We start from the raw sequence: 19,217 nt of genomic DNA on the forward strand, positions 1-19,217 counted from the left end.
TTTAAAATTAACCATCAGTAGATTAACAAATACAGTAGCAGCAAATTTCTACCAATCGATTAATTTTAATTTGGTAGGCTATATGATTAAATAATCCAAAGAAAATGCAGAATAGGACCAGTGAAGAGCAGGGGTGCCATAGGTACAATCAGAGAACACTGTATAAACATCAGAGGTCCATGGTTGTCCAACATCCTCGCAGCGAGTATAAGAAATATTGCCAGAACTACCGTGGGCATCAGAGAAAACTTGATAGTAGACATAATAGAGGAAAAATAAATTGGTTAGAAAGGCAGGTACAAGAGCTAATATCTCAATTCTGCAGATACAAATAGTAAATACTGTACAGTAAATACACACACACACAAGCTGCTAAAGTTCAACCCAGGAAAGTGTAAAATAATGAAATTAGGCAAAGGGAGCAGAAGGCTGAACACAAGGTTTCTGGGAGGTGAAATCCTGCAAGAGTTAAATAGAGAGAAAGATCTGGGGGTCGATATCACACCGAACCTGTCCCCATAGGCCCACATCAAAAGGATATCATCAGCGGCATATGCTAGACTGGCCAATATAAGAACTGCCTTTAGAAACTTGTGCAAGGAATCGTTCAGGACCCTGTATACCACTTATGTAAGACCAATCCTGGAGTTTGCAGCTCCAGCCTGGATTCCATACCTAGTTAAACACAAGACAAAGTTAGAGAAGATTCAGAGGTATGCCACCAGACTGGTCCCGGAACTGAGAGGAATGAGTTACGAGGAAAGGCTAAGGGAGCGGAACCTCACAACCCTGGAAAACAGAAGAGTAAGGGGAGACATGATAACCACCAACAAAATTCTCAGGGGAATTGACAGGGTGGACAAAGACAAACTCTTCAGCACGGGTGGGACACGAACAAGGGGACACAGGTGGAAACTTAGTACCTAGATGAGCCACAGAGACGTTAGAAAGAATTTTTTCAGTGTCAGGGTAGTTAACAAATGGAATGCATTAAGTAGTGTTGTGGTGGAGGCAGACTCCATACACAGTTTCAAATATAGATATGATAGAGCCCAATAGGCTCAGGAATCTGTACACCAGTTGATTGACAGTTGAGAGGCGGGACCAAAGAGCCAGAGCTCAACCCCCGCAAACACAACTAGGTGAGAAGAGAAGCAGAGAAAAAATATGAAAATGATATAGCAAACAAAGCTGCTCCATAGTCACATGAGGAGGGAAACAACAGTGAAAGAACAGATGATGAAACTTAGAACAGGCGAGGACAGGTATACAGAGAATGACAAAGAGGTGTGTGAAGAACTCAACAAGAGGTTCCAGGAGGTCTTCACAATAGAACAAGGTGAGGTCACTGTGCGAGGAGAAGGGGAAGTAAACTTGGCGGGCCTTGGAAGGGTTCGAAATTACGAGTGAGGAGGTCAAGAGACACCTGCTGGATCTGGATGTTAGAAAGGCTGTTGGTCCAGACGGGATCTCACCATGGGTACTGAAAGAGTGTGCAGAGGCACTTTGCTTGCCACTCTCCACAGTGTATAGTAGGTCACTGGAGATGGGAGACCTACCAGAAATATGGAAGACGGCAAATGTGGTCCCAATATACAAAAAGGGCAAGAGGCACTGAACTACAGGCCAGTGTCCTTAACTTGTATACCATGCAAGGTGATGGAGAAGATCGTGAGAAAAAACCTAGTAACACATCTGGAGAGAAGGGACTTCGTGACAAATCGCCAACATGGATTCAGGGAGGGTAAATCTTGCCTGACTGGCTTAATAGAATTTTACGACCAGGTGACAAAGATTAAGCAAGAAAGAGAAGGCTGGGCGGACCGCATTTTCTTGGATTGTCAGAAAGCTTTTGATACAGTACCACATAAGAGGCTGGTACATAAGCTGGAGAAACAGGCAGATGTAGCTGGTAAGGTGCTCCAGTGGATAAGGGAGTACCTAAGCAATAGGAAGCAGAGTTACTGTGAGGGGTGAGACCTCAGAATGATGTGAAGTCACCAGTGGAGTCCCACAGGGATCTGTACTCGGTCCTATCTTGTTTCTGATATATGTAAATGATCTCCCGGAGGGTATAGATTCATTTCATTCAATGTTTGCTGACGATGCCAAAATTATGAGAAGGATTAAGACAGAGGAGAACTGCTTGAGGCTTCAAAAAGACCTAGACAAGCTGAAGGAATGGTTGAACAAATGGTTGTTAGAGTTTAATCCAAGCAAATGTAATGTAATGAAGATAGGCGTAGGGAGCAGGAGGCCAGATACTAGATATCATCTGGGAGATGAAATTCTTTAAGAGTCAGAGAGAGAAAAAGACTTGGGGGTTGACATCACACCAGACCTGTCCCCTGCAGCCCATAACAAGAGGATAACATCAGCGGCATATGCCAGGCTGGCCAACATAAGAACGGCATTCAGAAACTTGTGTAAAGAATCATTCAGAACTTTGTATACCACAAATGTCAGGCCAGTCCTGGAGTATGCAGCCCCAGCATGGAGTCCATATCTAGTCAAGGATAAGACCAAACTGGAAAAGGTTCAAAGGTTTGCCTTGAGACTAGTACCCGAGCTGAAAGGTATGAGCTACGAGGAGAGGCTACGGGAATTAAACCTCACTTCGCTGGAAGACAGAAGAGTTGGGGGGGCAATGATCACCACATTCAAGATTCTCAAGGGAATTGATAGAGCAGATAAAGACATGCTATTTAACACAAGAGGTACACGCACTAGGGGGACACAGGTGGAAACTGAGTGTCCAAATGAGCCACAGAGATATTAGAAAGAACTTTTTTAGTGTCAGAGTGGTTGACAAATGGAATGCATTAGGAAGTGATGTGGTGGAGGCTGATTCCATACACAGTGTCAAGTGTAGATATGATAGAGCCCAATAGGCTCAGGAACCTGTACACCTGTTGATTGATGGTTGATAGGCGGGACCAAAGAGCCAGAGCTCAACCCCCGCAAGCATAATTAGGTGAGTACAATTAGGTGAGTACACACTCACTTACTCTCAGAAAATGTAATACAATATTACAAAAAGTTGATAACTTGCTTAAAAACTTCAAAAAATAAAACCACAATTTCAGATTCCATAAAAATTGTAGTGATGATATTTCTGAAACGGGGGCAATGATGCTGACCCCGACCTCCCTATGACAGTGGCATACCACCTCAAGCATCCAACCTTCAGCCTTGTAGAGACAAACACACGGACAGACTTCCTCTTCTATATAGATAAAACACTATCAGTTACATTACCTTATCGTGTCATCATCTTCATCAACCCAAGCTGGCTTTTTACTATCTTTCACTACTGGTTGATGAACATCAAAGGGGTCATCGGGAATCATTTGAGATATTTCATCACGGCCTCTGGCAGCTGTAGAAGCTGGAGGAACATCCTGAAACAATGCTTCTTGGGAGACACTCTCTGGTAAATCTGCGTCCTCTCCAAATAGATCTGTGGCCAATGATCTGGTATTTAAAGAAAAATGCTATTAGTGTTATCAATTAAATTTTCATTATAACTAAGTACTATAGTAAAGAAATATTATATATACTAATTTTTTGTTAATACTAAGGAACAAAACAGCTCTGCAGTTTTGGGTTCCTTAGTTTTTAGGTTCTTACTTAAGTTTTTTGGATTTGTAAAACAAATTTTAATGTTGGGATTTATGCCTTGGGGCCAGGCACTAGGACCAGTTACGTTATTCAGTACATTATATTCTCCAGAACATGATTTACCAATAATTTTACAACCAGGTCCCAAATTACATATTGTTTGGTGCAAAGGTGCACACAAGTGGTGGCATGGTGCCTAAAACTGCAATCCGCGGCCTCTCATTTGTGGGGCAAGTATGCTGATCCCTGCACACACAGCATGCCTTATCACAACTCTGAATGCATGCTGCTTGTTTTACTGTAACCCCGCGATTATCCGGGATTCAAACATCCGGAAAACGCCCTTATACGGCCAAAATCGTGATCGGATAAAGTTATCACAATATCCGGCCAAAATGGCCACAGGAACCGGATAAAAGCTGGTTTGGCCGGATGAATATTCGGCCATACCGTATTAATCCCGTCTGGGGTTCTAGACGCATGGTGGAGGAGGGGGTGGGGTGAGTGGGTGGTGTTGGGATGGTGGGAGGGGTGCACCGGGAAGGACCACCTGGGTACAGGAATTACCATTAATTTTAGAACACTTAATCATAGCCAAAAACAAATGAAATAAGTACTAGTAATTATGTAATAACAAATAAATAAGTTTCCTAAAAGTAATGTGCACAGGCTGAAGTTTCCTTAAAAAATAGTGTGAGTTTTTTTTTCCTCCTGGCGGCCTACGTAACGCGCTATAGCTGCCCCACCCCAAGTGGACCTGTCCAACACTGGTCAACCCATGTGCGTCCGTCCCTCGTGTTATACACAGTGCTGCGCCATTAGTGAAATATTTTTTTAAATAACTTTTTTATTTTCATAGTAACTTTGAACATTTTTGGCCAAGATTATGTCTGGTAGCAGCATCAATCATTCTGGAGGTGTTAAGATGAAGAAAGTTGTCCTAACAATTAAAGACAAGTTACTGTTATACACCTCAACCAGTGCCGCGTCACAGTGCTGCGTCATTAGTGAAATATTTTTTTAAATAACTTTTTTATTTTCATAGTAACTTTGAACATTTTTGGCCAAGACTATGTCTGGTAGCAGCATCAATCGTTCTGGAGGTGTTAAGAGGAAGAAGGTTGTCCTAGCAATTAAAGACAAGTTATGTGTTGTTCAACCAGTGAGGCGCCACAGGCAATGCCTTCAACAAGTGAGGCGCCACAGGCAAGCCAAGCGCCTTCAACAAGTAAGGCGCAAGCAAGTGCCTTTAACAAGTAAGGCGTCACAGGCAAGCCAAGCGCCTTCAACAAGTGAGGGCATGCAAGCGCTTCAACAAGTGAGGGCATGCAAGCGCCTTTAACAAGTGAGGCGCATGTAAGTGCCTTCAACAAGCGAGGCCTCACAGGCAACCCAAATGCCTTCAACCAGTGAGGCTTCAGCAGCTGGCAGTCAAAACTAACTTTGCTTAATGAACTGTACAGTAATTTTAAGTGTTAATTTTAGTGTTGTGTTAGTATAGGTTACGTAAATTGTTAAGAATTCTTAACTTCAAGATGTGTGGCATCAATCAAGAAGACGAACACCAACAAGGTAAGTTGAGGTTTCTAGTTGAATATTTAATAATTATATGTGGCAAGACAATTCAAATTATGTTGTTTGTAGTATAAAAGTAGTTGGAAATTGTCACTTTTGGACTCGTAGGTGAAAAAGTACCATTATCCGAAAAATGTGATAATCCGGCTGGGGGTCCTTCCCATATAGTCCGGATGATCGAGTGGAGACAGTATTTAACTTGATTAAATATTACTTATTTTTTCTAACTAAATATTTTTATTTTTTCTAGCTAAATATTAGTTATTTTTTTCATCGTTTTGCTGTTGGTCAATAACTGTTGACAAACATTAGTACAAATAATGCCTTAGTTGCACGAGGCCTCTCAGAGCCATCTTTGTCTACCAAAAGCCAGGACCTCTGTCTCTGGTTCTCTCCGAGACGAGAGGAGCTCGGCGATCAGAGATCTACTGAAAACTAAGAGAACAAAAATTACCAGAAAGCATAAGCACAATATAAAAAGTAACAACATGAAGAAATTAAGTACCTGGAAGGAATGAGGCAACAACAGTTTCTGTGACGTAAACACACTGATCACGTGGCCATCCGCAAGCAGTTGGCAGCCTGGGTCACGTAATATCCCGACCAGTTCACACCCTCATTCACAAGTCACCCCAGCAAGCCCCCCCCCCATCCCACTTGGAAGAATGAGACAGGGAGCTACCAAAGTCCCCACCAGAAAGGCATTTTCATTACATTCAACACTCAGTAAATAGCTATCTCATAATGGCACATCAGAGGATGCCCACAATTTTTTAAAGGGAACAAATTAATACAAAACAGAAAAATGTGGCCAAGGCTTTTGCATGAAAGAGGGCCTAGAGCAGAAGAGTAGCTGAGGGCAGAATATCAGCACTGCACCAAATGCCCAACCACAACACAAGCTGAGGAACATCCAATAAATAACAAATGGCCAATACTCAGAGCCCAAGAAACTCTGAGACTGGATATTAGCCATCGACATATTTGGAAGAAGGCTGCCAGAGCAGCAAACTTCTGAATATCCTGAGAGAGGACATCCAGCCAGCTGGCTGAGACAAACCCCACCTATGGATCTGTGCCAGGTCTTAGAACACAGGTTGTGAGACACAAGGTTGACATACAAACCCTCAACCAGAAGAGCATGAGAGGCACATGAACAATGCCTCACCATGGTCACAGAAGAGAGCATGTGATGCACCCTGCCAGCAGGACAAACTAAGCATCGATGACAAGGGACCTCTCTGCTGAAGCTTCATTCTTAGCAAGACATGACAATGTTACAAAGAAAAGATGAACCCAGCCCAAAGACACAGAACCCCTACTTTCAGTGAAGAATGTGAAGATCCCCAACCTGACAGATGGTAAGCAAACCCAGAAAAACTGGGTGGCTCGATCCTTCAACTGCACATCACAAAAAAAATCTAATTTAAAATTCCAGCAGGTACGCAAGGCTAACATTTGATTACCCGGGCTTTCAGTAAACAGACGTCATTTTCGGAACAAAGAACCAGCGTTGTATGTAATGAAACGCTATTTTTCTCTGCGAGTCCTGGAGCTATCCAGGCTGAATGGATATGTATAACTTTCTGGCATCAGTCACTGTGCACAGAGATCTTGTCTACCGGGAACCATGAGCCAGAACCTAGCCCCCCTCGTGAGAGGCACAAGGAGTAATGGCCTATAGAAACCCCCCGTGTGGTTGGGAGCATTCTATGTCTGCCATCGACCGGATCTGGCCCCCCAGAAAGGTAGGCGCCCCAAAACAAACCCCTATTCTAGTGAAACTATTGCTACTGAAAGTCGAACGAGTGGACAGAACTCCCTATATGAAAATTAGCAAACGAGCATGATGTCAACATGTCGCTGCGCCGCTGTCTGCATAATCCCCAAATCCCCGGGAGGGGGAAGGGGGGACACCCTAGATCTCCATGCCAGCAATCCACCCTGCAGTTTCTAGGTTGGATGTCAAAATATGCGAAAACACCACCCACTGGAGGGAGGGAGGGAGGGATGCCGGGGAGCCTCTGGGACTCGCCCAGAAAATGGGGTTTCATTACATTCAATGCTGGTTTTCTGGGGAGAGCCCCGTCAGCTCCCTGGAGCTAACTACCCAAAGACAAGGAAAAACAGGGACTTTGCTGGGCGGCAGTTAGTCCTCACTCCTTAACCGAAGCAGAGACAACTGGCTTCAACCGCCAACCCAATTCAACACAGGCCCTACGAGGTCCAGGGACATTGACAAGGTAGCGAGCGGCCAGGACCCTGCTCGACCTCCAAAAACCCCGTGCCCGAATGCCAACCCAAGACATGTTGCCAAAGACAGCAGCCAAGGCAGAAAACTTACGCATGTTGTGGGCACGAGGATAGACTGCAGGCTGGCTAGCCTTAATAATCCTGTGGACGACCTGGGAGACCCGAGCCTGGGAACAGGGAAGAAGGGAAACTGGATTAACCCACAGCGCATCCCCGACCACCAAAGCCATGACGCGCAAATAACGGCGAAGAGCCGCAACCAGACAAGACATGATGCACCCCCGGCCTGACCAACCAAACATCAACAACTCAAGGACCCCTCCGGTAAGCAGCAGTGTCATTCTTCGCCAGAAAAAAAGGAGACGGCTGCAACCGAACAAACCTACCACCAGGATTAAAAAGAGCAGAAACCCCTGCACCAGAGAAGAGCATGAAGCTCCCCGACCCGACCCCCAGAAGCCAATGCCAACAAGAAAAAGCCTTAGAAAAACAATCCTGAACCGAAAGGGCCACATCAAACCGAGGAGAAGTGAGGTAGGAGAGCACTCTGTCCAAATACCAGAATGGCTCAGGCGACGCATGAGCTGGCTGGAGGTGAAACAACGCATGAGACAGCTTGCGAAACGGTGCAGAAGTGACATCTATACCAAAAGCAAGCTGCAGCAGCTCTGCCAGCGCCGCACGATACTTGGCGACAGTATTGGGCATAAGACGACAGTCCTGGAACAACCATGAGAAAACACCTCCCAAACCGAAAGCGAAGTACAATGACGAAGAGTCAAAAAGAACTGGAAGGACCGCCAGGAAACTTCATACTGCCCCCGAGACGAAGTCCGCAGGTGGGACACCATCAATGATGCCACCTGATCACCATATAGATGGTGATAAACTCTAGTAAAAAATACCAAACTCGAGAAGAACGAACCAGTCTCGTAATGGACCAGGCCGATCTGTTGAAAGAGGCAGAGCCGCGGAAAAACCTCCGGGTTCGGACACCGGGCAACCAGCACCTGAAACCACGGCTGGGCCGGCCACCACGGGGCCCAGAGGACCACTTGCCCCAGGTAAGTCTCCAAGCGAGCCAGGACCTGGAACAACAGCTGAACCAGGGGGGAAAGAGGTACAGGAACCCCCACCTCAACCAGTCCTGCCGGAAGGTGTCGATCCCGACGGCCTCGCAGTCAGGGAAGGACGCCACATATACTGGAAGACACCTTGACCAAGCAGACGTGAAGAGGTCCACCTCCGGCAGAGCCAACTGAATGAGTCGGCGTCGACCATCCACAAGGTGAACGAACCGGAAAATGAACAGCCAGGAGAGCTAAACCCAGAGAACTAAGCAGACAAGTCACCCGAAGCGACCAGCCCCAAAGAGCCAAGGACCACACTGAACCCCTTTGGTTCAAGCAATGAACCACCGGGAAGCAGTCCGAATGGAGCCGGATCATTGATCCGCGGGCGACCCGAACCCTGCAAAGCGCAAACCACACCGCCGCGAACTCCTGCACCGTGCTGATACCTTGTTGTAGGCCCGACGGAAGGACGGACCCCCACCACCCCTGGCCAGCCTGGTGAGCACTGGTCACAAAGCCCCAGCTGAGAGACGATGAGTCCATGAACACATCGAGCATGGGCTTGGGTAGGCGCCAAGGCACTGAACCCTGAAAAACCCGAAGAGGAAGCCGGCGACGCAGCAGCCGACATAAGGACCCGGCGATTGTAAGAGAGCCGGAAGGGACATCCCTGAAAAAACCAGAACAGTCGACGAAGCCAAACCCGACCCGCTGGGTAGACCATCATTGCAAAGGTCAGGCTCCCACACAGACCCTCGAGCAACCGCCGGGTGACCCGGGAGCTCTCCAAAAACAAACGCATGCGGGACCGCAGCCGAAGGAGAGACTCCGGAGGAAGAGACAAGGAAGCAGTCTGAGAGTTCCACACAAGACCCAGCCAGGTCCGAGCCTGGGAGGGAACCAGATGGGACTTCTGCCAGTTCACATGGAACCCAAACCCGGCGAGCTGGGAAAGAACCAAATCCCTGGTGAGCAGACATGCAGACCGGCTGGGAGCCCAAACCAACCAATCGCCTAGGTAGGCCAACACCCAAACATCTAACAGACGAGTCACCGCGACCCGGGTAAGATGCGTAAAAACGCGAGGTGCTAGATTTAGATTGAATGGAAGGCAGCGAAAGCAGTAAGCTTGACACCCCACCACAAAACCTAATCTTCTGCAGAGGTAATTTTCATGCTAATTTTTGTGTTATCTGCAAAGGATCACACGAAGCTGTGACTTGCATTTTTGTCTATATCTGACATGAGAATAAGGAAAAGCAGTGGTGCAAAGACTGTACCTTGAGTTACAGAGCTTTTGTACTCTGGTCGTATGCCCAGCAATCAACGTCTCCATATCCTCCGAAAGCCAATCCGAAGAAAGCTCCAGAAGACAAAAGAAGCTCAAGACCACAGTCAAATGACTGCGATTGTGATGATCCTCACCAACCAAGGCAGCCAAAAGCACAAGGACCTGAGTATGCAACTGCAGCAACCCAACCTCACGAGAATGCTTTTACGCCCCAGCGCACATTGAGGAACTCAAGAGAGAATCCCCATCCCCCCCAAGAAACCTTGTAACACAGAGGATACCTCACACCACTCAAGCATGTTGGTACGACAAAACCCATACCAAGCCCCAGGAGCAAAGAAAGGGCAGTCTGCAAGCCAGGAAGACTCAGGAACCTCATAGCGCACCCAATATGGGGAAAAGGAACCGAACTTGAAAGAGGCTGTGTCCAGAGTAGAGGTGAATTCCGGTCACACAGGCGGTAGGCCCCAGAGCCTCCCAATCATCCACAGGGGAAATCCAAGAGGTAAAAACCTCTGGAAAGAGGAATCTGCAGAATCCAAAGGAACCCAGAAATGAACCCGGGGGGAAACCACCCCCAAATCAAATTCGTACAGGAAAATGGGATACGAAAACCTCGAACCCTGCAACAACAACCCTTGCCCTGAAGGCACCAAAGCCCAGGCAGGGTCAAACGGGACCCAAGAGCCCCAAGCAGAGATTCCCCCACCGTGCCCCGGGAATCCCCAACACAGGCCTCAGGGCAGAACCCACATCCATGCCCAGCGCCCCTGAAGTAAAGATGGAGTCCAAGGGAAAAGTCTCAAAGAAGGGGTTTTGCTGGGAGAACCCAGAAGCCACAGCGGCATGAACAGGCTCAACCGCCTCCATACCTGCATCGTATGGGGCAGCCCCCGAAGCCGCCCAAGTCTCGTCTCGAGCTAAACCCCGCCCCCGACTCTGAAACCCCCGACTACTGCTGCTGCTGCTGCTGGCTGCTACTGTGCTGTGATTCTTTGAAAATACTTCTATTGGGTCTTCTGTGCTGGACTGAATACTGTATCTCCAGCACTCTTTAGTACCTTTAATGAGCCTGAAGGGATGTATGAAGAGCTTCCTGAAGTACCAGAGTCTAGTACTCTTTGTTACCTGCTAACCTGCTTGATGGGGTTCTGGGAGTTCTTCTACTCCCCAAGCCTGGCCCGAGGCCAGGATTGAATGTTGTCTTGCATGACTGCATAATTCTGGTCAAGTGACAGCCAATCTCTCTTGGAGCAACCAAATATGAGTGACCAGAAAATTAACATGACAACCATATAATATCCCTAATAGGAAACCCAAACAAATTGTAAAGAATTTTGTGCATGGCAGCTGATACTTTCTTACCTTTCTTTCTCTGCCAGACTGTCATAGCCCAGCACATCACTTTTATGTAGTTTTGATATTTTAGTTTTCTGTGCCCGCTTTCCAGTCATAGTTGCTACACTGCTCCCACACGTATCAAGGCTGAATTCTTTTACTCTTAAAGAAGTTTTATTGCGTTTATTTTTTTTCCGTTTTAAGTTTTTGGCCGTCATCTTGGTCACTTTGTTAATCTTCTTTGACAAACTTCCCTTTGACTTCATAGTTCTGGACGAGTCTGTTGTTGACTTTTCTTCCTCACACCTAACACCAGACCATCAGCAACACTACCTGCAACATTAACAATAAGTACAAATTAATATTAAACTTTAAATATGGTACTGTATTAAGCTCAAAGCTATATTTAATTTCAAACAAAACATACAAATTATTATCTAATAATGTACGCCATGTTTAGAGACCATTTTGCAAGGACTACTGCCTGAAAGTACTGGTAATAACATTATTTTTAGTTTTTAGTTCTTAGTTTAGTTAGGTTAGTTTAGTTAGTTTAATTAGTTTAGTTTAGCTTAACTTAGTTTAGTTTAGTTCTTTAGTTCTTTAGATTTAGTTCTCTCTGACTTAGCTCTTTGCAAACAATTCTAGTCATATTAAATTCAAACAAATTTACTACCATTGTCAACAATGTTTGAAAAGTAATATTATTAAGCAATGGAAATTTTGATGGGTAACAAGAAAATGACCCGCAGATTTTCCGCAGAAATGCTTGTGCCGTGGCCAGCACTAACACTTACAGTACTTCATAAACCTTGCAAAGCACATACCAACTCAATCTGTTCTACCCGATAATACTTTCATGTTTTCATGGTCCTCAGTGAAAAATACAAAACTGTAATGCAATTTACTAAAAAAAAAAAAAAAAAATGGAAACCAAAGGAACAGCAGTTAAAATAAGGATAAAACGTCTTGGTGCAGGCATGCTGACCAAGATATATATTGACTACATACACCAGAAAGACTACACTTAAAAAGACGGTATAACAAATGGAGCACTAACACAGGACTGGAGTCCCTCCAATAGCAACACATGAACACTATCAATACAACTATCAATAAACACCATCAATATCTTACAGATCTTACACAAATATAATCACCGAGAAAGGTGTCAACAAAATACATGCAGATTTTGTTATGAAAGCAATGTGGGAATTGTTGCGATCAGGCTAAGATTACGCCTTTCAAGGAAAAAACAATCAGATTAACCCCCACTGCTATGCACCATTTTACAGATGAATACAGAAGCAAACTCTGTACCTGACAGTTTTACGTTCTCTACAGACTGATCAGTAGGCCAGGACAGTCAAGCATCTGGAGTTGCAGTTGTCATGAAATACTTAGTTACTGCAGAAACTCAATGGGTGCTCCACTTCAAAAACAGAGATAATCAATAAATTTTTTTTAGAAAATGTCCTTCCTGAATACACATCTTTGTGTATACAGAATTGAGAACTGTCGTTGAAACCTTACAACAAGAGCACTTATGTGACAACATCCACTTGAGCACAAAAGTTATAGCATTAATGCAAGCACTCAAAAGTTAAGTTCATTGAATACTTAAAAACTGGGTGCCAAGTCATGTAGAAATATTAGGGAATGACATTGTAGATGAAGCTGCAAGAATTACAATAAAGAGGAAGAATATAGAACTTTACATATTAGAGTCTAGCACAGATTAACCACTGAACTGCGCAACGCGCCTGCAGGCCCTCGACGGGGGGGTTCGCAACGCGCCTCTGGGTATTTTTAATTTTAGCGCATGATTCAAAACTCCCACAGCTACATGGGGCTCACATCAGTTTCCTCAGGGCTCTTGTAAACAGACCCCATTAAAAAAAAAAATCGTGGGCAACATTCCCAGGTGTGAAGGCCTCAGTACAGTACTGAGTGGAGCAACCAAGGCTGGTGCATGCAGCACGAGCTCACAGCACTGCTGTTCAGCTTGTAGCCACAGCATTGCCTAATAATGTCAAAATATATATGTAACTGGTATTATTTAGCCATGATAGTATTACAGAAGAGCCTGAGTGTGATAATGACTGTGTACAATGTTCAAATATTAGTGAATCAATGCTGTTCACGATGTTCACAGTGCTAGCCACAGCACCACAGCATTATTTCGTCCATCTAGGAATCTTCAAACGACTTCATATGTTACTTTATAAAATAAACTTGTGGTATATTATTCATTTACAGGATTTAGTGACCAGGGTTGTGGTAATAGCAGGATTGTGGTGATAATTAGCGCTGTGCATAGTATTGTGGGAGGAGGAAGTTTGGTGAGGGAGGGAGTGAGGGAATCCAGATAGCGTCTCTGTGTGTGGCAGCCACTCTTGTTTTGCTCACCATACTAGCTTAGTGTTTCACTTAGGTGAACACATATGTACATGGGTATATACAATGTGTGTATATACACATGTACATATGTGCGTAGTATTGTGGGAGGAGGAATTTTGGCGAGGGAAGGAGAAGATCGAGGTAGCGTCACTGTGTGTGGCAGCCACTCTTTGTTTTGCACACCATATTAGCCTAATGGTTCGCTATGGTGAACACATATGTACATGGGTATATGCAATGTGTGTATATAGTGTAATAACAGCAACAGGAGTATGTTGGGAGGAGCCTTTTTTGGTGAGGGAGGTGGCGACATACCCGTAGCGTCGTTTGCTGGCTGCTGTGTGATTTCTCATGCAGTGTATGGTGGCCACTATGCTGTTTGGACACAATACCAGCTTACTTGCATGGTTATGGTGAATAAAACATGTAGATACGTATATATAACGTGTGTAGTGTAATAAAAACAATAACAGGATGGTGGGAGGAGGAATGTTGGCGAGTAAGGAGTAAGCTAGGTGTTGGAGGAGTGAGGGAGAGCTGGCTGGGTGTGGCAGCTCACACTCACGGAGTTGTGAGTGTTGATGGTAAATGTTTATAGTGTGTGATAGTGTGTAAATATGTTGTAAATATACATAAATGAACATGAAACATTGGATATATGAACAATATATGTGGACACATTTGAGACACATATAACACAGTCTTGGGACAGTATGGATGTTCTACTGCCATAATATTGTGTACGTGTTCATTAAACATAGGATTGGCAAGAGAAAACAAAACAAATGTATTTGGAAATGTATGCCAAAAATGAACAAAAAAATATTTGTGGCAACAACTCGCGCATGTTGAAGCTGGCGGGTGACTGGCTTCTGGAGTCTACGTCACAGGCGACCATCAAATTGTGACGTCACACACCATTTTCTGGACCTCATTGTGGCCAAAGTAAGTACAATTTCGACTTTTTGTTAACATATCCATACTCAGGGAAGGTTTTTTGACACTTTCAAAAAAAAAAAGAGAAGAAATTTTTTCCAGAGAATTTATTTCCTGTGCATGGGGGGAGGTGCCGTATTTGGAAGCCGAGCAGCTCAGTGGTTAAGAAGACAATTAGAGCTAGAGAATGTACACGCTGTTCTCGACCTTAATGCAGCAGTTGTGCAATGACAAGACCTGCATGATGGTACAAAAATTCAGCTATGAACTGTTTATTTTCTTGAAGAGGAATAATCAAAGAACAGAAGAGCACTTGCACTGCATCAGGCCTGGATACCATGGGTAGAAATTAGGCTTGCAGATTCCGGAAGAATATAGGGTATGTCAGAATTGTGAAGTGTCTAACAGACCACTGTAACCACTGTAACATTATCTAATGCAGTACAGTTACAGATCTAATAAGATTACCCCCCCCAAGATTAAACAATGCAGCAGTTGTTAAGGGGCCCGGTGACAGTATTTTTCAAAATGTGAAAAATAATGAAAAAATTTAAACAAATCTCCAGTTATTTGCCATCAGCATTGTGAAATTTTCATCCCAATATGTTAATAAACTATTTTATTTTTTATTTTTTTTTAAATAAATTCATGTGAGACTGGGGCAAGTGGTTCTGATAATAACGATAACACCTCCCACATACTGGCAATCAGGGATAAAGGATGCAAGCACCTGTCCGACGCACAAAGAAGACAATTAGTAGTAAGGAGGGTCTACATAGTGGATATGCCCCTGGTGCTACCTGGAGGGCCAAATTTCACATAATAATGAGTTAATATGTTATTATGCTGTATTTTATTATATATCATACAAATACATTGCCCCATTGGCAGTACTGTATTTCTTATGTCCCTTTGTACGAAAAGCTAACAACCACTTCTATTCTTTTTGTATTTTTTCTTTTGTTTTTAATTGGATTTTCATGTAACTTCTACATCTTGCAGAATGCATATCCGGCACTAGGCATGTGAAGTTGGAACGAAATTGGTCAACATTTTCTTCAGCCACAGGTGGCAGAAGTTGTATCGTTTATTTTTAATTGGCCGATTTATTTTCAAATTTGAAACTATTTTCTTTGTCTCTTTAGGTTGTGTTGATGAATGAGGACCAGTTGAGAGCCTTATCACTTATATATGGGCAATAAAGTTACTGCAATATATATATACATGTTTGTTATCCCTAACCTATCCCTATATTTTTTGTTTTTTTGGGTGGTTATTTTTTCTTGACTTCATTTCAACACATATTGACCTACAACTTTCACTTATTCGAGTACGAATACCAAGCAATGGTAATTAAAACATTCAAGAAAATTCATTAATAAGAACTACCATATTCATTGTCAATAACTTAAAACTTCTATTATCTCTAAAAAAAAATTTCAACTTTGAGACAGCTTCAAAAATTCAGTTTCTGACCGATTCTCACAATTTTTACATATTATGTGCAAAGTGCTTAGTTCTAAAAAATTTTCACTTTCGTTTAGTCATAAACCTATTATTTTTGGAGTTATTAATTTTTTTGATCTAAATTTTGCAAATATTTTGATGGCCATATTGAAAAAATCTTTTACAGTAAACTATACTCTCAAACAATATTTTGTAGCGAGCAAACTGAACGTTATATGCCATTCTGAGACCACATTAAATAAAATGACATTTGATGACATTTTAACACTTTCGCCCGGGCATGACGCAGCATTGCGTCATCCGTTTACTGTCGGTAATACCGGGGATGACGCAGCATTGCGTCATCCACTTTAAATAATCGCCAAAAATCAGGTTTTTATCCGATTTTTTGGGGACTGGTTTTAAAATGTGCGCCGATGTCTTCCCATTTTCTTTGTTGAGCCTCGTGGTCCTCAGGTGGCTTGGCACATGCCGTGGGCCCATTGTTTTCGCTCCACTGTTGTGACCAATGTCGCCTCCCCTCGCATCTCAAACGTGTGAACATTTTGGCTATTTTCCGTGGCTATATTTCTTACTGCAGCTTTAGAAACTATCTACCCTTACTCCACGATTGATAGTGATCATGAACAAGGCCCTTCCAGGAAGAAAATTGCGAAAGAAAGGCTTGAAAAGGGAGGGAATTGGGAGTGTAGCTGGAAGGCGTCTGAGCGCTCACTCCCGGCTAACGCGTGGCCCGTCTTCAACTCGTCGGCGGTTGGAGCGTGACCAGGTTTTATATTTTATATGCTAATGTTCTTCTAGAAAATTCTATTGCGAACCCATTGAGACCATAATGAAAGACCTAGGACAAAAATTGAGGTGACCAGAGTGAAAATAGTGAAAACATTTTATTGCGTTTGCGCGCTCCTGGGTAACTCGTTCGCACTTTCTCTGTTTGCTGCAGGTAATTAGCCGGGCTTTTGGAGTTTATATGCATTTAGTGCTGTAGAGAATTCTATTGCGAACACAATGATACCAAATTTAATCTTGTAGGACGAGAATTAAGGTGACAAAGTTGAAGAGAGTATACACTTTTCAGAATTTACGCGCGCTCCCGTGACACCCTGGGTCCCATATCGCACTATTGAGGGGTGGCGTGCGGGGTGAGCGAAAGTGTTAATACTCTTAAAGCAATTTGAAATTTTGACATTTTTTAATGATTTTTACTATTTTATTTTTAATTTTTTTCTGTTCATGGTATGATATGATGATGATCCATTAGGAAAAGTTGGAGCATTTACCATGAAGATACTATTTACAAAGAATCGAGTGTGTTTGAGGAAGTTTCAGTGCACTGTCACCGGGCCCCTTAAACACATTGGACATAACCTTACTGAAACCAACATGAATACTTAACACTCACCCACTAGCTAGGCAATAATGAGATAAGTAACACTTAGTGAGCCAGCCAGAAGCTTTGGGCCCACACAGGAATATCTTCATGAAGTGTAATAGTGAGGGCAGAGTTACCATCATCATCATCCCTGGTGTAAGAGTAAGTTTAGGCTTAGGCCACAATGGGATAGGTGCTTATGTGTCCTGGTGTTCCCATCAGGGAAGAACTCGAAGCCTTGAAACTACATGTCGCCTATCAGTAAAAAACAACCTTGTCGTGTAACAGGTTAACATAGTACAACAGATGCTTGGCAACTCATACAACCTACCAGAAAGGCATGTGCTGAATCCCTACCCCACACTTAGAACCAAATGGAAGACAAATGATACTCAGTGACACCAGAAGATAGCGGCATTAAGCATACTATAACCTCTGGGTAGTTGAACAAAGTCATGCATAATTGCAGCACTATCTTTCAGTGAATTCTGGCAGGCAAAGAGCCAGAAATCAACCATGTCCTGAGACTTGGACATGGTATATCTGGAACCCACCAAGCCCTGCCGACCCCTGGCAGCTCTTTGCCAAGCTGGTTTCCCTCTCTTCAACCTAAGATTGAACCAGAAAATGTAAGAAATCTGTGAATAAATAAGCAACCACTATATCATGTTCTTCTATATAGTTCTTAAATAAAAATTAATATTACCCATTTAAATAAAAACCCATATCCACGGGTTATAATATTACATTACTGTATAATTATTATCGCGACACAATGGGCAAGATCCCAAGATATTATCCTGAGACCCCTGCCAATGCAGGAGTCAGACAAACAGTGGTCCCGGTAGTACAGCCGGGTTCATTCTCGACTCATAATCAAGAATTCTGGGTTTGAATGCCAGGTGGGACAGAAATGGTTGGGTGCATTTCCTAGCATCTAATGCTCTGTTCACTTAGCAGTAAGTAGGTACCCAGGAGTTAGTCACCTTGTTGTGGGGTTACATCCTGGGAAGTGGTCTATAATTTGACCTTGGGGTGGGGTAAGAGGCTTCGATATAAGCCTAATGAGTATAAACATACTTTGGCTGCCTTTCCCCTGACACAATGAATTAAATCCAGTCAGCGTCGATGTTACACCAGAAGAGAATAAGTACTATAGTGTCAAACAGAAGTGTCACTGTTGTTGTTAAGGGCAGCTATGGGACAATGACGTATGTACCCTGCCAATCTGAATTTGGAGGTGAAGCCAATGGAAGTATATACCCCTTAGTGGAAGAATGTAGCAATCAGCAGGAGATTCCAGCATAGCTCAGATGTGTTAATGTAGTCCTGTAGCGGGCAGGAAGCAAAACTGGTGCAGAGGACAGCATTCCTCATCAAGATGTGCTGTCAAGAGGTAGAGGAGTGTGAGGCAGGGGCGAGGCAGGTTAACCCTTAAACTGCTCAACATCAAGGGGCGGGGAAGCTAAAAACATTCAAATTATATAAAAATTACTTAAAAATGTTAAATGTTAAACAAATCTCCAACTTATTGGCTTCAGCGTCGTGAAGCTTTCATCAAAATATTTTCAAAAATTGATTTTAGACAAATACTTAAAAAAAAAATTATCCAGCAAAGAACTCGGTTGTGACCCATAGTGGCCGTAACAGTTGATAAGGAGAACAGCTCCTATTAACTGGAACAGATGGATAATGCAATAATAAAGAGATGCAAGCACCTGTCTGACACACAAAGAAGAAAAATAGTAGTAAGAAGTGTCCACAAAGTGGATATACAGCTGGTGCTGAGTGGACAGTGCTTGGGACTCGTAACCTAGGGTCTGGGTTCAATCCCTGGCAATGGCAGAAAACAAATGGGCAGTTTCTTTTACCCTGATGCCCCTGTTACCTA

At 43.6% G+C, this 19,217-nt stretch overlaps 1 protein-coding gene across 5 annotated transcripts in view; it reads right to left on the minus strand.

Annotated features, from left to right (window-relative positions):
• The window catches only part of wcd (U3 small nucleolar RNA-associated protein 18 homolog wicked), a 49,868-nt gene that overhangs the window by 18,474 nt on the left and 12,177 nt on the right, over positions 1 to 19,217 (minus strand). For 4 of the 5 annotated variants that reach the window (XM_045736138.2, XM_045736093.2, XM_045736076.2 and 1 more), the window contains exons 2-3: positions 11,179 to 11,484; positions 3,259 to 3,474 (exon numbers count right to left, since the gene is read on the minus strand). In XM_045736138.2, the coding sequence (XP_045592094.2) occupies positions 3,259 to 3,474; positions 11,179 to 11,417 (455 nt within the window). In that variant the 5' untranslated portion in view covers positions 11,418 to 11,484. Of the gene's footprint in view, positions 1 to 3,258; positions 3,475 to 11,178; positions 11,485 to 18,589; positions 18,713 to 19,217 lie in introns of all 5 variants that reach the window. The other variant, XM_069333801.1, reaches the window with a different exon arrangement.

Source organism: Procambarus clarkii, chromosome 1 (assembly GCF_040958095.1).
Source record: "Procambarus clarkii isolate CNS0578487 chromosome 1, FALCON_Pclarkii_2.0, whole genome shotgun sequence".
NCBI lineage: Eukaryota > Metazoa > Arthropoda > Malacostraca > Decapoda > Cambaridae > Procambarus > Procambarus clarkii.